Source organism: Ammospiza nelsoni, chromosome 11 (assembly GCF_027579445.1).
Source record: "Ammospiza nelsoni isolate bAmmNel1 chromosome 11, bAmmNel1.pri, whole genome shotgun sequence".
NCBI classification, from domain to species: domain Eukaryota; kingdom Metazoa; phylum Chordata; class Aves; order Passeriformes; family Passerellidae; genus Ammospiza; species Ammospiza nelsoni.
The window spans coordinates 16487567-16510993 of NC_080643.1; the positions used below are offsets into that span (position 1 = coordinate 16487567).

The following is a 23427-nucleotide window of genomic DNA, read 5'->3' on the forward strand; positions in this document are numbered from 1 at the left end:
TGGAAGAAAGAATTTTATATTTAGAAGAAGTAAATTTATATTCAGAATAATTTAATGAGCTCTACCATGTTAGTTGTAAAAATAACTTGATTTTGCTCAAATACTATTAAATAGATTTCACTGTTGAAGGAAAAAAGACTTGGCAAAGAAGGAAGCTGGGATTATATGGATTAGGAGAGTCATGTCAGTATGGAAGAGATAAAGAAATGTTTATGCAATGAGAAAACAAAAAAATCTCTGAGGAAAAGGAGATACTGACAGTGCTGAGACTCTGGAAGGACAAAGCTGAACAGAGATCTGCAGTGAAGTCTGATACATCTGAGCTGCTGCAGGAAAACACTGAGGGGTTTGTGTGGAGAGCTTCAGGGAAGGGAAGTGGGGATGGCAGGAAGGGAAGAGTGGAGGTGAGGCTGGCTCAAGAAAACAACCAGCTAGGAATGAAAATAGTTACAATGAGGAAGCAGGTGTGAAGCTTGGGTAGGATGTGGAGGAATGGAAGAATTTTAAAACATTAGAGCTGGTGGCAGTTGTTTGATAGGACACCAAGTGTGCAGAACTTGAGCACAGGGTGATGCATGGAATTTTCTACTCCTGTGAAAAAATTAATTGGAGAATAGGAAATGACATGAAGGGATTTTTGTTGCTGTTGTGTTAAACTATTTCTGCACTTCAAGAAGCACTTTCAAGGATAGCTCCAGCTTAGTGGAAATATCTGTTACTGCAAGAATCACATGAACACTCGCATGATGTGATGCCTCTTTCACATGGACTCACACCCCACCCCTGCTGCAGAGATCCTGAAATGTCACATGGCAGAGCTGGTTAAGGGTCTGTCAGCAGGTTCTTCACTTCAGAATATTTTCTGAAGAGTTTTAACTGTCTCAGGTAGTTGCTTGGTACAAACAATTGGTATAGAACTCTCTAATCAGAAGCAACTGAAAAAAGGAAATCAACAAAAATGGACTATCTTGTCTGGTATCTCAATTTTTCTTCTATTTTATAAGCTGTCTCCTAAAATACAGCTTTTTGAAGCTGTATCTATGTGCTCTACTTTTCTTAAGATTCACTGTTGCAGCAGCACTTGATTTTTCTATGCTACATGTGACTTGTTCACTCTGAGCTCCAGGTACCACCAGCCATGACCACCAGCCCTAGCACAGTCCGTAGTAGCTTTGTGCAGACCCTAGTTGAGTGTTCCTGTTGTTCCCACCTCTCTGCACTGATGCAGGTGGGGAGCTGCAGGTGCTGAGCTGCTCCTGTCCCCGCAGGCTGCCCTGCTGAACTCGTTCCCTGCCATCTTTGACGAGCTGCTGCAGATGTTCACGGTGCAGGAGGTGGCGGAGTTCGTGCGGGGCACGCTGGGCAGCATGCCCAGCACGGTGCACATCGGCCAGTCCATGGACGTGGTCAAGCTCCAGTCCATCGCCCGCACGGTCGACAGCCGCCTCTTCTCCTTCTCAGGTGAGCTGGGCTCAGGGGCTGCTGCTCGCTCAGGGGAGCAGCACCTTGGGGGCTTTGGCAGTGCCTCTGTTGGGAGTAATTCCCTTCTGAATGCCAATGATGTTGGTCACTATTTCTCTTGGCAGTGTCATTGATAAATGCATTCATTTGCTCAGTTGGTTGGAGCATCAAACCAACGCTGTGGGCTTGATCTCTCTTCTCCCAAGGGCTTTCACTTCAGAGTTGGATTCCACGATCCTTGTTTGTCCCAACTCAGAATATTCAGTAATTCTGTTAACTCTGTTCAGTACAAATACTTTACAAGTTTCACTGTGCTAGGAAATGTTTATCAATCCATCATAGATAAATTGTAGTTACTAAAGGTTGATTAATATACATTAAAAATTAGTTAATTATTAAAACTGCCAAATCTCACTTTACATTTCATGTTGTTGACATAAGTTGGCTGGAAAGGAGGTTTTCTTCCTGTCCATGGAAGGAAGGAAACTGTCTTAGGCAGTTTTAATAATTTTTTTTATTTTCTTCCATGGATAGGAAGAAAATCTCCTTTCCAGCCAGCTTGTGCCTGAGAAGCAGGGAGGATAGTCTTGTGAGAAACCCACCACATTCCTTTAAAGTATCTTTAATCTTTCTGTTGTAACTTTAGTATTTCAACACTTTAGTAACTCTTTAGTTCTTAAAATTTTACTTAAATATATTACTGCTTACCTATACTTTAAAGCAGAATTTTAAAAAATCTTTAAGAACTCAGTGGAAAATGGCTGAAGATTGTGAGTGTATTTCATACATGAAGGTCTGAATGAAAGAAATTATGAAGGTAAAAGTGGAAGATAGAAAGCTCCACTGGGTTTCTCTTTCCTGTAGTGAGGACCTCAAGTTAGTGCACTTAAATTATTGTGCTCAGTACAAGGTGAGAATAACACCACAGAATTTTGTCAAAACCATCCATTGTAATTGTAAATATTTTCTTTCCTTACATTTATAACGATTTTCCTTCATCCAGAGTCCCGGCGCATCCTGCTGCCTGTGGTCCTTCACCACATTCACCTTCACCTACGACAGCAGAAGGAGCTGCTTATCTGCTCTGGGATCCTCAGTAGTATCTTCTCCATAATCAAGACCAGTTCTTTGGTAAATCTGCTACGTGATTTTAATTTTTTATTTGCACCTCTGATTTAGTAAAATGAAGAGTGAGACATTTTTATAGGTTAATACAGGTTTTTCAAAGAACCATTTAAAAACAAGATTGTGCTGTCAGCAGGAGAGCATCTGAAATGAGGGTCTGGCTCTGTGTGTGACTCATAGCATCCTGATTACACAGTGTGCCTGCTGTTGGGAGGGGGGAATCACATACACCCTCACCAGCTTTGACACTGTTTAATTTTCTTCACGCAAGCCCAGAACTTGGATGTCAGTGGAGATTAAAAGTTCTACACAGCTCAAGCACTCATAGTTCTGCAAGAGACAGTAACTAGCACTTTGTGGTGCACATTAAAAGAATACTCTAAAATTATCCAATCAATGAATTCCCACTTAGTTCTGGAAATTGCTGCTGAGTTTCAACACCCAGCTTTGACGGTCATAATACTCTGATCTCAAATGGTAACTGGATCATGTGAAGCAATGCTCACAAAGAGGGGGTGGTGAAGCTTCCCCACCTGACTAAAGTAGGAAGCTCGTGGTGCTAAATATAATTCACACCAATGTGTATTTCCAATTACAAGTCAAGGTTCTGTGTGAAAGGAATGAGATGAAAGGCATCATGGAAATAAGCTAAAATAATACTGCCGTGGAGTAAAGGTTCCTGAACATAATCTGCTCCTGTTGTGTTCTAGACCTTTGATTATAGACTAACCTTTATGGCTGTGACCCTGAATCTTTCCATCAGAGACTGTCCAGGTAACACACACACACTCTGACAGAACAACAGGATCTGGGACCAATGAGGAATTTGGTTGTACTTCTGTGAGCCTGTTCTAGAGCTCTCTGTCCCAGTGAGCCTGGTATGGCTCACTCAGCAGAGCTGTCTTTACCAGTTCCATCTCTCCAGTTTCTAACTGTGTGTTTGCTCACCACTTGCTGTAGGAGGGAGATGTCGTGGAGGAGGTTGAGATGATGGTGGAGAGCCTCCTGGACGTGCTGTTACAAACTCTGCTCACAATCATGAGTAAATCGCAGTCTCAGGAGGCGGTAAGAGGGCAGCGCTGCCCGCAGTGCACAGCAGAAATCACTGTTAGTAACTAACAATCAGTTTCTATTTCCTGCTTCTCTAACCTCTGGTTCAGTCCCTCACCACCACTGGCACCTCATCCTCATCTCTGCTGCATGAATGCCCAGGGCTTTGTCTCTTTCCCTTAATAAGCCACAAACCCATTCCTTCCTCCCTGCACCAGTGAGGGCTGCAGGAGGCAGTGGAGCTCAGGAAGCTTTAGTGAATTTCCAGATTATTTTCTTGTTTGTCTTTGCAGCTGTGATTGAGAGTTATTGCTTAAGACTTGAGGTACTAGGGAGCTGCCTGGGGCTTCACCCCTAAGGTGGTTTCACCAAGGGCTATAATGAGTATCAGGTTGTGATCCCCAAAACTGAGGATATGACTGTGCTCTCTGGTTAAATCCCTTTATTTAACACCCTGGAGAGCTCCTGTCCAGGGTCACTGATTATTCCATGTAAATGAAACACAACATACTTTTTCAAAAGAAATTAAGAGATGCTAAGTGAGCTGTTGAGCTTGGTGGGAGAAGCCACCACTTTACCCAGGCTGCCAGCTTTAGCCACAGGGAAGAAATTTTTCTTTCACATGTGGTGGAAGAGAAGAAAAATAATAGAATTTTGCTGTTCAGCCTTTTTCTTTCCTGGATTTCTGCCCCTTTCTATTCTAGCCTATTTTAGCCTATTTTTGTTTGTTGGAGTCTCTAATGCAGCTTTTGCACAATGTAGGATGTTACGCTGCTGTTCAGAACATCCTTTTTTTAGACTTGTTTCTTTAGCAAATGGCTGAAACCTCAGCCGTGCTGCTGGGGGCAGATGTGCACTAAAGGTGGACTTCTCACACAAGAGAGGAGGTTGGATCTTTCCTTGTTAGCTCAGTTAACAAGATGTGCTTTGATACAGAAGAAAAAGGACTGGCTTGCAAATGTCCAGTAATATCTCAATTGCCTTTTACTGCTGCAATTTGACTTCCTGCTGTTTCCCACATGCCAGCCCACACAGAAGAGCACAGCTTCCTTGTGAAGTTCAGCCCTGGAAAGTTTCTTGCAACAACCTATGTCAAAGCTTCTGGGTAGATGTTTGAGCCATTTAAGAGTAACAATAAAATGGAAGGCACAGTCCCTTGTATTTGCTCCTCAATTTACATTTCACAGCACAGTGATATATGGACTCTTATTAGATATGGCTTAGATTTGTGCATTTTCCAAATTAGTTTCTCTGTTGCAGAAAAAAATAGTGTTGTGCAAGGGACTGGCAGTCAACAGACCCAGTCCTGATGGTTTTGGCACCACTTTGCTTGTTCTCTTGGACAGATTGCTTAACTTCTCTGTGCTTTGCTTTCAGATTTGTAAAATGGGGGAGCTCTTCTTTGGAAAACACTTTGGGATGCTGTGGTAACTGGTTAGGGTGCATCTGCTTTGCAAAATTACAGAAATGTTATTGTTGCTCATGTAGGCTTACCCAGACTGTGCTCAGGAAATCTGGCTGCAGATCTGTCAGTACTGGAGCTTTGACAGCACAGAACTTGGTGAACACTAATAAGCCATACATTTACAAGCTTCCAGACACCTTCTGTAGCCCAGCCTGATCCCAAGCTGTCACTGCTTTACTGGTCAGAGTCACTTAGTTCAAATAACTGCTGGTCTATTGGCATGAGCTGCAGTCACACCTCTGACACACACTGTGTATTAAGTACCTGAAAAAGGTATTGTCAAAACCTGCATGCTTGGAAGGGGGTTTGTTAATGTCTGTATTAATAATTTTAAATTACTTCTGTTTAGACTACGACTTTGATTAAAAGATCTTTAAAACTGGCATCTGTGGAGGAGCCTCCTGGAGGTGTATCCCTGTATTAACAGTAACTCAGGAACTGTTAGCCTGCAGTACTTTCAATCTCTCTGCATGTCAGCTGTCCCCTCACAGGCATTGGGGCCATTTCAGACCCCTCCCTTTATACCTTCCCCCTGGTTAAGCTTTGTATCTGTGGAATTTCAGATTGTCTGAATGAAAGAGTTTCTCATTTGGTCAACAGGGAGAATATGTCTCCTGCCTTTTATCTTTGCTTCGTCAGATGTCAGACACTCACTTCCAGCACTTACTGGACAACTTCCAAAGCAAGGATGAGCTGAAGGTACAAAAGGATGTGATGTTTGTAGGGTGATTCCCTGAGAATGGAAGAGCACAGGGGAATCCCTTCAGCATCACTTGCCTGTTGATCATTCCGGTCCACTGGCACTCTGTTCAGGGACCTCCCTTTCACTTCTACAATCATTGGTGTAGTGTTGCAAAAACACATTTAAGACCACAGGGCACTGAATTATCTTTATAACAGCAAATAAAGTCCCAGGATAGATGATGTTGGACATAAAGGATATTGTAATTGTTACATATAAAACACAGGCAGAGGAACAGGGCTTTTTAATCCTGTGAATGTCAAGTCAGTTGTTGTATGGCATTTTGCTACATGTTCAGTATGCACTGGAGCTTTCTTGCAAAGGGTATTGATTTTATGCCAGAAGAGAATTTCAAGCCTTTTGGGGGTTACAAATGTCTCTAGCAGATGAAATATTTTTGGGGAAAGCTGTAACCTTACCACTCCACTTGCTACATGCTTCTTTGAGAGCATCAGCTTAAATTATGGCTCTCCATGAACAACAGGGGTGGGTGAGGGCCACAGACCTCTGACATTTTGAAGTGACACATCTCTCATCTCATACCAGCAGAACTTCTTAACTCAGCTTCTGTGGGGAAGAGGAGTATCTCCAGCAACAGCCTGTTTAAAAGGCAGACTAATCCTATAAATAAGGACAAGCTTTTATATAAAATTCTTTTGTTTAGCATGGCACTCAAATATGCACAATAAGAACAATGTTCTGTTACCTTAACAAATAAAATGGAGAAGCAGTGAGAAGTCCTTTCTGGATAGACTTTCAGCTTTTAAATGTTTTGTGTGCGTACAGAGAAGCTGAATAAATTAGGGAGATGAATTTGGAATGATAAAATTCTTATCTTTAGGTTGCAGGGTTCAGTGTATCTCAGGTTGATAGTTATGTAAGATTGCTGCCTTTCTGATAACTTTGAAATTGCTCACAGGAAAGTTATTTGGTAAATTAATTCATAATAAATTTTAATAGATATTTTAAAAGCCATCTAAACTATAGTTCTTATGTCAGACTTGTGGAAGGTCATTGAACTAAACTTTATTGTTATGCCCAAAAGAACTGTTGTATCTCTGATAATCTGAGTATATGTTCCAAGAGTACCACAAAGGCTGAAGATTTTATATATTACTCTACTTTCCCATCAAATATGGCTGTTGTAATATTTTCAATACTTGTTCTGACATGGAAAGGCATTTTATTCACTTACCACTGTTACACTTCAGGCAAAATGAGGCCAAAAGTCAAGGAGCTTCTAATGCTTTACTCTGAGCTCAGTTACACCAAGATATTATTCAGACACCCTCCATTAAGGCATAATGGTACCATGGTTTTGAAGAATCCCTGCTCTGCCAATTCCTCTACTATTTTGATTTGGTCTGAAAGGAAAACAAAACAACAAAATCATAGGTTGCAAGGCCAACAAATAGTCACATTTGATCTTCCCTGTTGTTCTGTACAGACATGGAGGTGCAGGTAGTCAAAAAACCAGAAATGTATTCAGGGTTGGGGATTTTTTTTTTGAAAGCAAACATCCAGCTGAATGTGTCTAAGAGCACTTTGCTGCTGAGTGTTGCCAGAAATGGGGTTTTCTGTTACTATTTTAGAAAGCCTGTGTAGGAGTTTTATTGGGCTTGGGGGTGTGGTTAGTTCTCAAATTGTGACGCAAGTCCAAAGAAATTTGGACAGATAAATTAATTAAATGAATGCATTAAAAAGGGATTATGAGTCCAGTATATTTGAAAATAGCTGCAAATTGACACTGGAACTCTGGGTGATAATGTAAGTCAGATACAATTATGCACATTGGGAAGATTTTCATCTCCCTGTAGAAGTGAAGATTTTAAAGAAGCTGGAAGTTGTATATTAGACTCAAACAAAAGGAATAGAGCCATATTCCAAGGTATGTTGCTTTCATGTTTCCAGGTGAAAGGCCTTGCAACACAAAGCTCAAGTAGAGCACACTTAGCTTGTCTTTCTTACAATCAAGGAAATAGATTCACCTGCAACTGCTGCTGATTGTTACATATTTTCCCCGTGTGACAGGAGTTCCTCCTGAAGATTTTCTGTGTGTTTCGGAACCTGATGAAGATGAGTGTCTTTCCTCGAGACTGGATGGTCATGAGGTTGCTCACCAGCAAGTAAGTAGAGGAGCAGGAATAAAATGTTGCAGTTCTGTGGCAGTTGAAGCCTGGGGGCAGTGGTTTTCCTCAGACTGAGATGTGAGGATCAGGACAGGAATTCTGGAGTGCTCGTGCTCATTCTGTTGTTGTAACACTCTGGACCAAACCTGTGTGCTCGTGGGTTTCTTAAACTGCAGCAGTGTTCTCAGAGCCCAGAGTTAAAAGCAGAGCTGAAGGAGCTGCCCTGAGGGTGAGGGGCTGAGTGACCCAGCAGCTCCAGCACACAGGGTGAGCCCAGCTCCCCACAGCAAGGGCTGTTTATGAGCCTCTCCCTCCCTTGTCAGGGAATCCCTGCCTTGAACTTGTTTTTTCCCATGAACATCCGTCTGTAGCTGAGCAGGGAGAGGCTCTCGGGTATTTTGGGAAGGGGGAGCAAACCCCAGCCATGACACCAAAGCATTACACAGAGTTCCTGCTCAATTCAGTTGTCATCTGCCATTTAATGCTCCATTTTATCTCAGTTTCTTGCTTCTGCTGGGTGAAGTACTGTTCCCTTTGGATCAGCAGCAGTGTTGAACACAGGGTGGCTGGAATGATCCGCTAGTTCCCTTTGCTAACCTAGCTGTGGAGTTCCCACTGACTGAAGGACAGCTGGAGCATTCCCACTCTGAGGAAACACCATGGAAATGCTCCTAAAGGCTGCCTGCTCAGCTGAGCTGAATGCTCTGCAATTCCACCCTGCTAATGAGAAGTGAAAGAAGTGGATTTCAGGAATTCAAGCGTAAAGATTCAATGAAGTTCTGTAAGAAAAAAGAAATCCTCCTGAAACACTGGCTCCCTCAGATACTGCAGGTTTCCTGTTCCCTTGGGCATCATTTTGCCACAAAGCTTTAGACTGACAGTTCCATTTAGCAGTGCTGCTGGAGTATTGCTTGCATGTGAATCAGAGATGTGCTCTTCTTTTTATACTATTGTTGCCCTGTCTATATGCCATTTATTAATTCCTGAATCTATCATGTGCCTTCATTGCCTTTCACTAAGGTGTATGTAGCCACCAACAGAAAATAACACAGAATCAAAACTTAGCAAAATACTCACAAGTATCTTGAGTTGAGTGAGTTAAAGGGACTGTTGCATAGACAAGAACAAGAACAGCTCAAACTTTTTGAGTTACTCTCCTCTGGGGAAAAAAACCTTTCTGCTTTCAACAGGAGGAAAAGGAGGGTATTATTCCATTTCCCTGGTGGTCATATGGCCCAGGCATGCAAAATAGACAGGATTTTAAATGTTCATGTGTAAATTCTAAAAGTTAAAATAGTAGTAAAAGTTCAAAATCTTGTATTAAGTAGCACAAATTCATTAAAGCAAAGAACAGTTACTTGTGTGTAAATATTACAGAGATTACACAAATAATGCACTTCTCTGTACCTGTAGTAAAACCAACACCACTAACCACTGTAATATGCTGTATTCCAGATTCAAATGTTCTCTTTTGTTTTCTTTTCTTTGTTTTTGGCTGCAGTATCATAGTTACAACAGTTCAATACTTGTCTTCTGCCCTGCATAAGAATTTCACAGAAACGGACTTCGATTTTAAAGTAAGAATTGATTCAGAAAATGTTCCGACATCTTTTCAAACCAGCAGTAACAAAGGAACAGGAGCTGCCCTCTGCATTAGCTGATGATATTTGCAGCATTTATTAGAGTGTCTGTAAGGAAGATGACCTAACTGATAAAGGACAGGAATGGAATCTGCTGTGGAATTGATGGAAATAGAACAGATACAGTATGAGATCAAATCAGGAAAATTGACTCCCTCATAAAGGAAACTAGTAATTCCATAAGCATGGGGCCAATGGAGCATCTGTCTGATGGATAATGCAATGTAAACTCAGGCAATGCTTTTCCTGAAGCTGGGGCATTCCCCCAGAGGTCTCTCTGGCTGATGGCACAAAACCTGGAGGAACACAGTCCTAGGGAGTGTTGTCCCTGTGTCTGATGTCGTTGGAGATGGGCAGCAAGTTCAGAGTTAGTAAGGAAGAGCTGCCACACATGCACCTAGGCACAAGTGCACACACCAAGCTGGCAAAAACCTCAGCTCTTTGAGAAAACAGACCAAATTATTTGGGTCCTGTTCATGATATAATTTGATCTCTGGGGATTCTTGACAGATAAAATCTGTTCAACCTACAGAAGAACAATTTAAAAGTTTGCTACGTCACCAAATTTATTCATTCTGGAGGTTTGGTGCAAAGAGGAAAAGCCAGTGGCATTGCTTTTGTGGGGGTTTTAATGTCAGTTCCTACCAAGGTTTAAATAATCCATTTGTGCCTTTAAGAGTCAATTTGTATCTCCATAGTAAGAGACACATTGATGAAGTTACCCCTTGATTAGGAAAAGGACTCTGTCTTTCTCTACTTCTTTAAAATTTACTCTTGGAGTGTAATGTTATAAAATTCCTTTGCTTGTCACAGGTGTGGAACTCTTATTTCAGCCTGGCAGTTTTGTTTATAAACCAGCCAAGTCTCCAACTAGAAAATGCCACACCACCTAAGAGGAAGAAGATTCTGGATAAGTAAGAATCTGTTTTGTTGGGTTCCCAGCTCAAAAACCAGCCTTCTTTTCCTACCATAGGTCTCTGTGATTTATTATGATACCTGGGATGTGGAAATGCCTGGGAAATGAATAACCAGATCTCCCAATACAGCAATCAATGATCAATCAGTCAAGTTGCTTGATATTCTTACTTTGACATAAATGTGAATTGAATTTTTTTAACCATTTGGTTATTTTTTCACATCATTCCCTTGCAAGTTTTGGTTCCCTGGGCAGCTGTGTCTCTGTTCTCTCTCAGGTATGGTGATATGAGAGTGATGATGGCCTATGAGCTCTTCAGCATGTGGCAGAACCTGGGTAAGCCTCTCCCTCTCTTACCTGACAACCAAAGCCAAAGGAAAATCCCGTTTCTTTCAGATTTTTAATTTTTTTTAATTTTTTGTGGCATCACAGAATCCTTTGTTTCTCTGAAGAGAAGCACTTCTCCCACCAAAACTCTCTCTGCACTGTATTCTAGAGGAAAATAACAAAATGCTTGCTAATAGAGATCACAAATAAAAGGATATGAAAGGGGTGAATCACTAAGAGAGCAAGAGAGTGACACAAGTCAGACTGGATAACTTAATAATGTGGCTGCAAAATATTCACCTAGCCAAACACAAACATTTTATGTGTAGGAATGTAGGTAGGAGTTGCTATTCAGAAAATCAAAGACAACAGATGTACCATGGTGATAATCAGCTGAAGAGGAGCTACCTGTAAGATGCTACGAGTAAAGGAGATTTTGTAATCTTTGAGAAAATATACAAGAATCTGGAGTAAGAGAAGAGGGACCATATTACTGTCACTGTGCTTTCCCTCAGTGCACTTGATTCTAGATTCGTTTGCCCAGTACTGCTTTCTACAGCTAAAAGAAACAACAAAACACAAAAAAATACAAACCCAAGGCAAGCTGGACAAGGTTCAGACAGCAGTCAGGAAGGCTATGGAAGCAAGAAAACTGAATAAACCTGATTTGTCTTGTACACCTAAAATGATACAGCCAGAACTGGTTACAGTTCAAAGGATCTGTGTGGAAAATAGAAGGTCCTCCAAGGTAGCAGAGATCCAATACCCAGAAAAACAAACTGGACAAACTCAGCTGAGAAGAGACAAGCCAGTTTTGGATGTGTAGATGCAGACATTTATCACTGGATGCTGTTCCAGATCAGGCTTTGTTGAGTTTCTCTCTGCACAGTGCATGGCTCAGGAGAGGCTGTCAGCAAAGTGCCTCAGGTCTCTCCTGGAGGAGATCCACTGGTCCCAGCCAAGGGCAGTTGGGAAATCCAGACAGCAGTGGGGACCAAGAGCTCTGTAGTTCTTTGAAATCTAAAAATGCTCTATTAAGTACCACTATTCTCATCAGCCCTTTCAAAATCTTCATGAATTGGAAGTACCCTGGCCTCTTTTCCCCCAGTTAGTATGTTTTAGTTGGGTTACTTTTGACAGTTTGAATTACTTGGCAAAGTAAAATGCACTGACATTTTTTGCTGAAGGCTTTCACAGTGAAATTAAAAATGCTCTTGGAGACTTTGCGAGAAATGGTGTAAAGCAAATACTGATTTTTCATTCCTTTTCAGGAAAAGAATATTTGCTTTTGTAATGATCATGCTTACTACTGTGCAAATGTCATTATTGCAAGGATTCCCTGTTTACTCAGGGACAGATAGCAAAGGCCTTTATTCAATTACCATTGCTTTGTGTTGTACAGGTGAGCACAAGATTCACTTTATTCCGGGAATGATTGGCCCCTTTCTGGGTGTTACCCTTGTTCCACAACCAGAAGTCCGGAATATCATGATCCCCATCTTCCATGACATGATGGACTGGGAGCAGAGGAAGAATGGCAACTTCAAACAGGTGAGGGCACTGCCCAAGCTTTGCTTTCCTTGCTCTCTGTGTGCAGTGTCCAGCTGGAAGCAAGGAGTTTGTATTTTTTTATCTGTTTCTGACTGTGAATATGTCATGTAAATCTATATAAAATAGAAAATTCAAAACCTAACTCACAAGGCCCCCAGGATTGTTTAACCAGTGCAAACTGCATTTCCCATGAACGTGGGGAAGAGCAGGGATGTGTTCAGGACATCACAGATGAGGAAAACAATTTTGTAAGTGCTGGGTTATCACTGCTCCCAGTGGTTTCACTTAGATTATCAGTCAGCCATTAAATGGGTCAGACTGAGAACCAAAAATGGGGATGTAAAGATTTAGCCAGTCTTTGTGAAAACAGTGCTCTCTGCTTCTCTGTCATCAGTTTGCAGCTAGGAAATGGTATGGTATACTTAAATCATTATTCCATGCCTTGAAACAGACTTTGTAGCTGTTTTTATTTTCAGAAATTGCAGCAGCTCTCTGGGAAGGGTTAAGTCCAACAAGAGCTCTGCAGTTTCTACCTGCTGTGAGCTCTGATTGCAAATCAGGGAGAGAAATCTTCATCATTGTTTCCCAGTCATGGTCAGAGAATTGCTTAGATTTTCCACTGCAAACCAGATCCCTGAAGTGCAGAGCATTGCTAATGAAGGATGGGCTTGGTCTAGATCCTTGGATGACAGTGTTTCATTGTCATTGTGCTGGGGCAATACTGGGGGCCAGTATCTGCAGAGAAGTGCTCTGAAGGAGTAAATCACCATTAAATTATCATAATTCATGTGATTAGTTATTTGCACAGTCATTAAAATGCCAGATCTAATCTATCATTCCAGGAGAACAGCAGACCTTTCCCATAACCTGATCTATTAAAGGCTGTGTGGAAAAGTATTTTCAGGAGCTTGTTTTTCTTCCTCTGCAGCTCCCATGATTGCTATAATTGTTATGATTTACTATTTTTATTATTGCAATAGCATTTTGATCATAGTCCTCTTTCCACATGTTTTAGGACAACAATAGAACAGTCTTTCTCTGGAATTTACAGTATGAAGCATCTACAGTCACCTTTGAGTTTCTGGGCCTATTTATATTTTCTGTATCAAGATGAACTGTTTGTAATCTTCATTTAATTTTTATACTCACTAATGTATTTTAAACTACAGCTCCAATAATATTCCTTAAATTACCTGTGGAGCAAATTTTCACACTGCTTTATGAAGCATATATTGTAACCTTCTAAGGTGAAAGCTGAAATAATCATCTGTAGAAGTGATTAGATAAATAGTTAAATACCCCAAGAGGTAATAAACCTCATTAACATTATCTGCTGGAGCCAGGCAGTTATTTGCTTTCCAGTATAATGCTGGATAGCTGGACACAGCATTACTGCTTTCTGTAATCACTGCAGATCGCAAACAAAGGGAGAGTCTTTTTTTTAATTCTGAGCTTCTCTTTGACTTTTGAATATTCAGTTGTTTGTCAGAAAATATTAAAACCTTGAAAATTCATTTTCAAGCTCTTTTTTGATTTTCTTCAGTAGTTCATGTTTTTACAAGGTTATTTTTTCACCAAGGCTGGATAACAATACAGTCTGATTCAGGGATGAAATCAGGTCTCCCTTTAATGATTTCAGCAGCAAGAGCACCAAGTCCATTTGTGTGCCACTGGCTGATTCGGTTTTCCTTCCCATCTTCCTTTGCAATTTGGCAGCTGAAAAATGTAGAGAAGCTCAAACTGTGCTTGTCTTTAAATAAAAGTAAGCCATATTTCTGCAAATAGTTTCAGCCTTTAGGAGCCTCTGTGTTCACTAGTAGTGAAACTGTCTTCTGCAACATTTCTGACTTCATGAAGTTGTTTTTGTTCAATGTTACATACATCAATTTCTGCACTTGAATCAATTTTATGAGAATATCTGATATCACACTTGATATTTAGGGTGGGAATTAATATGTATTCAAAATCTTTCTATGAGAAACAATGATGGTGTTGGTGTGGCCCTTCATATAAGTGAAAGAAGAAGCAAAAGTGTCACATAATCATAGAGAGGCTTAAAAAGTGAGGTTTAATGAACAAATAATCTTCTAATATAATGATGCCTGGGAGATATCAAATCAATTCCACCAGCAGAGCAGAGCAGTGGTGCTGGATATCCTGCTGTAGCTCAGGATCCAGTTTACCTGGTGTGCTGGGTCACTGAAGAGTGTCTGAGTGATGGATTTGGTGTCTCCCTGCAGGTGGAGGCCGAGCTGATCGATAAGCTGGACAGCCTGGTGTCTGAAGGAAAAGGTGATGAGAACTACAGGGAACTCTTCAGCCTGCTGTAAGCTCTGCCAGTTCATGCTCTCGTGTTGTGCAGGGCCACTGCAAGAGTCAGGCACTGGCCTGGGCAGGCACAGATCTTTGGGGAGGGCAGGCAGGGGCTGCCTGGCTGCCATGGAATGGCTCAGTGAGGTAGTGCTGCAAGTAATACAGACACCTAAATTCTTCTTTGTCTTCTCCCTGCGACAGCTAATAAAAGGCTGCACAGGTTATCATCCTCCTATCAAAAATTCATTTGCTGGAGGAGCCAGGGCCCTTCTCTTTCCATAGCAGTGAATGAGATTCTGGTCTCAGGAGTGTTTAGAGAGACACTGTACTATCTACAGAGTCTTAAAACAAAGGAGATTTTCCTCAGCATTTTCCTTTCTTTCCTCCTGTTTTTGAAGGCCATGTTATGGTTGGTTCAACTGTTGCCAGTTGCTTCCTCCAGAGTCCTTTGTGACACTTCCTTTGACATCAACAATTCACACTCAGAAGGATAAAGTTGAAGATTTCATGTCTGACTTCACACTTTACCTTTGATTACTGATCTGTCTCCAAATTTAATTTTGAGTGTTCCTATTTTATTTCAGAAGGAATTATTTCAAACTCTTGACAGTCCAGAGCAGTTAACCCAAGTTTTTTAGTACTCTAGTGAGCCAGAGAGATCATTAGCAGAATTTTAGCCATATATTCCAATTTTACATGGCCCCCAATAGCACACTGGCTGTCTGAGGCATAAACCTTTGTTTTGCTGGAATCAATAATTCTGTTTCTGAATTTGCAATTGTAAACTCATTCATTTCAAGCTAGATAAGCCTACCCATTCCATGTGCTTATCCTCAGGAAATATGGAAATGTATTCAGTTTGGATTTGTGTATATTCAGTCTTGGGAAGTGTTGGATCTTATGTGTACAGATAAAGTAAGTCTATTTCGGGGATAAAGGAAAGGAAATATCTATTCTTTTTTTTATTCACATGGCAAGAGGAATAGTGTGCCTTTGCTCCACCTGAAGACATTCATTACCTGAAATGTTAAAATTAAAGGGCTGTAGCTTTTTACTCATTTTTAGGTGGTAGTGATTGGATGCATTACCAGGAAACACAGGAATTCCAGCAACCAGTTAGTTTATATCTCCCACCAAGTTGTCTGAGAACAATATGAGGAAACATAAAATTTGTGGAAAAAATTCCACAAATTAGTAAATGCTGTGTGAAAAAACAGTTGGCCCTGAATTTTACTGTCTCAACTACACTGCTGTAAAGGGAATTGGCTCCCTCAGCTACAAATCATCCCATACTGAAGAGTTTGCCTCTTTGGAGGATGTGATACCCAACAGAATTTCTTTCCTAGAAGTGGCAGATTCTTTGACTGGAAATCCAGTTTCAGGGAAACTGGCATGTAAATTTGCTTTCTTTCTTCACTTTATAAACACAATGTTCATTGTTCTTATTCCAGCCTTCTCCCTTCACAACTGTGTGAGATGGGTGCTCACTGTACTGTCTATGCTAGGCAGGAGCAGATTGCTGTTATTTCCAGTTTAAATACAATGTGAATAAGGGTTGGTTGGTTGCTGATTAGAGATGAAAATTTATGGAGGGATGAGCAAAGAAGAAATATTTGCAGTAGGTTTGGACTCCTTTTCAGTTTCCAACTGCTGGTAGTGGTATTTAAGCTGCAGGTAATAATGTGGGAATCAAGTATTGCCATGAGTGTTGTTCTTTTTCATATCTGTTAAATGGCAGTGTGAGGATATTTTCCCTTCTCCTGTCAGTTCTGTAATTTCCTTGTCTTTACTTCATGCTGCCTGGAGTAGAACCCAACTCTTTGGGCCTTATCCCAGGTAAGATGCTAATTCTTCTGGAATTTGTTGTATGAGGGAGAAACCAAGTTGTCTGTATCAGTCTGCATGCCCTGTACCATTTCCCTGGAAGGCTCAGCTGCTGTCTTTCCATCTCCAAACAGTTTGCTGGAGAAGATTGAGCAGGAGACTTGGCGGGAGACTGGGATCTCCTTTGTCACATCTGTCACTCGGCTCATGGAGCGTCTGCTCGACTACAGGTACCTGGCACCAGCAAGGACTTGCTCTAAGTGTGGGAAGTTTGTCAAGACACGCTACCAAATTCCTACAGGGAAGGTTTTTATTGACTGTCAAGCTGCATACATGCAAGCCAACCCATCACTGCTGGGTCCTGAGCAACCATTCCAGATCCTCATCTCATTCTTGCGTGCTCGTTCCTGATAATTTTGCACTGAGGTTTATTCAGGTTGCTTAAACATTAATTCCTTCTATCACTGAAATGATCTCACCTAATTCAGCAAAATAGATTTTAAATGCAAGAGTGATCCCCAAAGCCTCATTGTACCAAGGTGTGCTGAATGCCTCATCCAGGCCTGCAGGGCTGAAGACCTTCCATCCGGGAACTCTGGCACATCAGCTGGTGGCTCATGAGCAAGATTTCACCATTTAAATTAGGCAGCCTTCCTTTAGTTTTAAACTGAAGTTTGCAGGACTGGTGTGTCAATGCAGCTGAGCTTTGACTTAGTTAGAAGGAAATATTTTAACTTGAGATTTATATATACACACACACTCAGAGGGTTTTTTTTTTAATAATAGACAATTTGAACCTATATAGAACTGCCCCAGATATTTCTATCTTTAGCCTACTGACAGGAGTTCAAATAGTTTTTTCTTCTGCTGCTGCTGCTCATTAGAGGTGAAACCCTCTGACTAGGCTGGGTGTTCTGCAGTCCCAAATCCTTTTCTGTGCTTTTTAGTTTGCTCTTTTTGTTATCCCTACCACCTTGATCCAATCTCCTGTTTTTTTTCTGGTAACAACTGCTCTACAACAACTGTGCACAACCAGGTACTGGAGACACATTTAAAGGGAGTCTAGGGAAGCTGCTTGGGGTTTTTTGGGGGGCAAGGTGGGCGGTGTTGTGTGGTTTTGGTTTCTGTTTTTTGTTTTTTAATGATAAACAGCTGCCAGAAGGCAGCTTTAACACAGGTACACATTTCCATGCTTAATTGAGAAGCACATTCAAGTTTTTAATTGATTTTCAGTCTACAGCTGATTTGTCATTCCCAGAACGAGGAACTGGAATGTGGCATTGGAATTTAGAAAGACACAGACATTTCTTAGAGTCCAGCTGCCAGTCAGTAGCTGTAGTGGTTCTCAAGATGATTTACTGTGTCACTGCTTTAAACATTTAGTCTCTTGTATCATTGGAATGGAAATAATTTCTAAAATATTCCAGAAACTAAAGATATATTTTGTGATTTAACTTACCTATGCAGAAGTTCTAGTCTAAATCCCTCAGCTTGTATCCTTGTGTGCCACACCACGCTGCAGAGCTGCATTTATGGAAGTGAACCCATTGACTAGGACTAAATGTTTACATCTGGATAAATAAGAGTTTATACTTTTATAGTAGGTCTTGCATTTGGATTATTTTTGACACTGTACCTGATTTTTGTGCAGATTCGTGAGAGAAAGGAAGGAACAGTCATTTCAGGGACTCGTTCACAGATACAAAAGTTGTAAGGGGACACTCAGTTCTCACATCATCTAAGCCCTAATATGGAAATTTTTCTTAGAGGAACTTTATCAAATTAAGTATATGATTATGTATGTTTCAACACTGCTCTGCTTTCTTAGGGACTGTATGAAAGGAGATGAAACAGAAAATAAGAAGATTGGCTGCACTGTTAACCTAATGGTAAAAGTGTTTCCTTCATTTCTTTGTGATACTGTGCAATCTCACTGAAACTGGGATGGGAAAGGCTGGGACAGGAATCTGTGTCAGGCAAGTGTAGCTTCAGAATCCAAACCCTGGGATGGCAGAAGAAAGTGAAGAGGATTGTGAGGATCCTCAGGAGGCCTCTGATCCAACTCGCTGCTTTATGCAGGGCCAGACAGGTCAGGCTCCTCAGGGCTGTGTCCAGCTGAGTTCTGTGTCCCTGTGACACAGGTTCTGCAACTTCTCTCACCTCTTCTTTCAGCTTTTGACTACCTTCATTTGGAAAAAAAAAATCATGCCACTCTAAAATTAGTGGGTTAGATCAGTGTGAGTGTGAAAAGAATGAATACTTTTCTTTCCCACTAAGAATGTTTTCTCTTTTCAATAACTTTTCACATCCACAGATAGTGCTGAGTGCTTGAATGGAGAGTCTCAAGAGTAACAAGTCTGTTTTTTCTTTCACAGAATTTCTACAAATCTGAAATTAACAAGGAGGAGATGTACATCCGCTACATCCACAAGCTGTGTGACATGCACCTGCAGGCTGAGAACTACACAGGTGAGAGGGACATTCCACGGAGTCTGCTTGAGCTCCTCGTGACATTTTTAACTTTCCCAATGTTATATAATGTCCGGCTCATTCTTTTGGAAAGAATTGGCATGAATCAGTTATGGCACTTGGGAAGGCAAGAGGCTGAGGCCCAGCTCCTTTCCTCAAGTTAAATACTGTCTGTTTATGCCTCCACAACCATATCATTATTGAATTACACTTGAAATTTTACATTAAAGTGTTCTTTGAAGAAGATGGATTAAAAAAAAATTCACAACAGTGGAATGAAACTTAAAGGAGGATTAGCAAAAGCACCATTATATTATCACTTGTCATATTTCCTTGCCTTGCAGTGCTGAGGGAGCACTGGAACGTGTATGGACTCTAATGCTGTGTTGTCCAAGCTCTGTTTTTACAGCTGCAGGCCCCAAATCTAGTTACAGATCTGAACATCTGGCTGTGCATTTAAATCAACTAGCTGGTGAAAAGAAATTTGACAGATTTGTACCTAAAAATCATGTGCTGCTATTTTAAGTAATTGACTAATTTAATGGTCCCCTAAGAGTTGAGATTTTTTTCACAAACTATAAGTCAGAAATCACAGACTGTGTCAGAAGCAGGTCTGTGACCTTTAATATTGGCTGTGTCTATCTGCTATCATTGATTCAGTGTTCCATAATTGCCTTTCCTCCAGAGGCTGCATTCACTCTGCTTTTGTACTGTGAGTTGCTTCAGTGGGAGGACAGACCTCTGAGAGAGTTCCTGCATTACCCATCTCAGTCAGAGTGGCAACGTAAGGAAGGTCTGTGCCGTAAGATTATCCATTACTTCAACAAAGGGAAGGTATGCCAACTTCTTCTCTCTTCCAGCAGCTTCCTTCCCTTTTCCTGACTGACTTAGGGCTTGCAAGCCATCATCTCAGCCCAGTAGTCTGGAAGTAAATTTGTATCAAAAGGGTTTATAATGTGACAAATTGGCTCTCTGGACAAAAAAAAGATATGAGGAAAGGTATTTCGTTATGTAGGGCATTTAGAATGGGTTAGGGAGGCCAACAGGACAAACACCAAAACATTTTTAAATCTTTAAACCAAGCCTTGGATCAGCTGATGTGGCAGAGTGCTTGTTCCTCAGCTTTTGGGGGTGGGATTGCATTTTGTAGCTGTCCATGCAAACTGCTGTGCTATGACTCACTTGAGAACTTGTTTTCTGCTTAACCTACACATGGAAATGGCAGGCAAATGCTATAGGGGTCTCTTTATTGAAAAATATTTAAGTTCTTTCAGTGTCACTTATTTTGAAGTGATTTTCAATTAAAGTGCAGTTCCATCCACTGCACAAGAAGAAAATCAATCCATTTCAATTTCATATATTGAGTATGAGTTTTCTACAGTTAATTATATTTTTTTTCAATTACTGCAGAAGTAGATGTTTTAGTCCCTTGTGTCATGGTGTTTTGGGAACATTTCAGAGGTGAACTTTAAAAGTGACATCATCTGTTGGAATATTTTCAATTTTTTCCCTTCTCTAGGAAAATTCCTACAGCTTATGTTCTTGGGAGATAACATCTGTATGTGTGCCTCAGGGTTGATTTTGCCCATGATGGCAATGACAGTGGCATTAAATACAAATGTGAGTTAGTTCTTACGGGGCTGCCATTCCAGATAATTCATTCCCAGTCCTGGTAACAGGAGTTGCATATGGCAGAAACATTTTCTAAAGAACCTGCAAAAGGAAGTCAGATGCCTATGTGAAGGAAGAAATGGCCCATTTATGAGGAAGTGATTTAGATTTTTTTGTTTTATGATAACACTGCATATGGTTCTCTCATTTCAGAAATTTTCAGGGATTTTCAGACTGCACTTAAAAAACAAATAACTGGCTTGTGTAAATATTGTAGTACTGTCCTGTCTGACTAGACAAAGATGATAGAGGCACTATGGAAAGCAAGTGAGCCTGTATTTCTGACAACAACAGGGAATCCATACAAGGCAGTGAAGTAGAGTAAAAATTGACTGATGTAATTAGGCTATAAAACTCCTAAAAGATTATAGAGTGTTAACCTCTTGAGATTTTCTCCCCACTGGATGTTTTTGGAGTTACTTGATTTGTGTTTTAATCCTGCTTTATTACAAATGGTAGCTGAATGATTAAATAATCCACTTAAGCAGTGTGTATGTCACTCAGACTATGGAGCTGAAAGATGCTGAGAAGCCAAAGCCTCCTTTTCAGCACTCCTGTTGTGTGACAGGGAGCAGCTCAGGGAATGGAAGAAACCTGCTTCCCTCTACTTGTGTCTGACAGCTTCTTTCTGCACTATCCTGAGATGGTCCCTCCTCAGGTTTTACAGAGCAGGATTTTATTGTTATTGTCCTTCATTTCTCATGCTGCTCCTGGCCTCTTCCACCAAGTAAAGGGTGTCAAGGCACAGTGTAAAGGCTGTAAAAAGTCTGCATTTGTTTATAGGAGAATTTTCTCAGGACAGGAATAGGAGGAAAACTGCCCACAAGGGTGTCTTGTGACATGCCAGTGGCACAACCTGTGGCAGGCCTGGGCTGCTGCAGTGGGTGCAGAACTGACTCCCACCCTCAGCAGCGTCAGCAGCAGCCCTGTGCTGGGAAGGAACGTGGTGTTCCAAAGCCCTTTTAGCCTTCACTGGTCATGTGCCTCCTCCTGCTGATTTCTGCTATGCTGTGAATTGGTTTGGGGCTCAGCTGGCAGTGTGTGCAAGTACATAACTTAAATTGAAGATATTTTTAACCCTCAGTTATGATTTTGACTGTTAAAAGTTCTCTAGTTGAAGACATCTGTGAATGGAACAGTTTGAAGCTGACTGATCATGTTTCTGCACAGCAATACTCAAATTCTACTCAGCCCTTTTGTGTCCAGTTCACTGAGGATTTATTACCTGTCAATTCTGAGCAGCTCCCACCATGGCACTGCAGGGTCTGCTCTCCCTAGTGCAGCCAAGTGCACGCAGAGACCCAGAGCAGCGTTCCCAAAGCACTTAGGTTTTCATCTTGTGCTCCATACACAACACTTGAAATCATTTCTCTTGTGTGCCCTCATGGGAATCATTTCCAACAGAAATCTGCACATTGGGATGTGAGTAAATAAAGGCTGGCATTCAGAAGGGATGATTGTCTCTACCTGAGCCCTCTCGTGTGCAGTCAGCTGAGAGCTGCTGGTGCCATAGGAGAAAGCTGCAATAAGTGCCCTGTAAATGTGGCTTTCAAGTAATACACAACATGCAAACACATCACAGTCAGCAAAACAGGAAGCACTAATGAGGAAAATTACCAGTGGAGACATCAGGAAGTTATTTGAAGAGGGAAGTGGCACTTGGATGTCACATGGAATTACATATTAATTATCTGTACTGTGAAGATGATACTTGTTAGCATCACAGATTTTAAAACTGAAGCTCCAGTGACTTGGATATCCCTTCATTCCTTTTCCTTTCAAATATCTACAAACCATTTTCTCTTTAGGAAGTTACCTGTATGTTGTTTTTCTTCACTTCTTTATCTCATCTTGTATCTGCAGAATACTCAGGTAGCACAGCTGAATTTCTTGGTGTGGAAACTGAAACAAAGAGAGAGCCTGAGTTAGGATGCCAGGAATGGTATCAAGGTACATGCAGAAGAGTTAATATATAGAGAAATCAGATCTGGTTGCATGTTGTTAATTTAATTGACATCAGGAAAGGAGCATGAAAAGGTTACATCACTCAGGTCACCTGGAGGGAAAACAGCTGGTGAGATTTCTGCTTCTGTCCAAAGAGAGATTAGAGAGTTAGGCAGGCTTTAGTCACCGCATCCCATCTGGAAGTAAGACTGCTCACACTCTCTGTGGGGAAAAAAGCCATTTATTCCTGGCTAGATGCTTTAGAAGTGAACACAGATCAGCTGAGGATTGAAAATCTATGTATAGTATCTCTGTAAAGAATGTGCTGCAACCATAAACATGCAGTGGTCTTTGAGTTTGCAAATACAAACACTTAACTGACTATAGTTGATCTCAGTTCAGTAGATCAGTTTGTGTCATGGATTTTGACAACCCACAGCAAAAATCCTGTTAATTTCAGATCACAAATACCTCACTAATATTCAGAGTAGTCAAGAAACTGATCTTTCGGTTCCTTTCCTGTTGTGTCTATTGCTTTGATCTAAATAAATCTCAGGCCTCCCATTCTCCCAAACTACAAATACTATTGGAATATCCAAATTGATTCTGGTACAGTGTTTTATTTAGCAAGTTTTTATTGAAGCTTTTGTAATTAAATGAAGCTAAAGAGCTGTAGTAAGGAGAAGACACTACAATATGGGCTTAAAGGGAAACACTGTCAACTGCCTAATAAATGATACGAAACAGCAGAGATTCACTTTATGTGAAGGTACATGTAACCAGGAAACCTGTTTCCATAT

At 41.0% G+C, this 23427-nt stretch overlaps 1 protein-coding gene across 3 annotated transcripts in view; it reads left to right on the forward strand.

Moving 5' to 3' along the window:
• The window catches only part of DOCK3 (dedicator of cytokinesis 3), a 185547-nt gene that overhangs the window by 132790 nt on the left and 29330 nt on the right, over positions 1-23427 (forward strand). For all 3 annotated transcript variants that reach the window (XM_059479976.1, XM_059479977.1, XM_059479978.1), the window contains 15 exons: positions 1269-1461; positions 2465-2592; positions 3547-3693; positions 5702-5800; positions 7875-7969; positions 9474-9549; positions 10426-10526; positions 10806-10864; positions 12258-12406; positions 14647-14732; positions 16529-16555; positions 16678-16773; positions 18372-18432; positions 18919-19012; positions 19698-19846. In XM_059479976.1, coding sequence (XP_059335959.1) covers positions 1269-1461; positions 2465-2592; positions 3547-3693; positions 5702-5800; positions 7875-7969; positions 9474-9549; positions 10426-10526; positions 10806-10864; positions 12258-12406; positions 14647-14732; positions 16529-16555; positions 16678-16773; positions 18372-18432; positions 18919-19012; positions 19698-19846 — 1560 coding nt within the window. The remainder of the gene's footprint in view (positions 1-1268; positions 1462-2464; positions 2593-3546; positions 3694-5701; positions 5801-7874; positions 7970-9473; positions 9550-10425; positions 10527-10805; positions 10865-12257; positions 12407-14646; positions 14733-16528; positions 16556-16677; positions 16774-18371; positions 18433-18918; positions 19013-19697; positions 19847-23427) is intronic.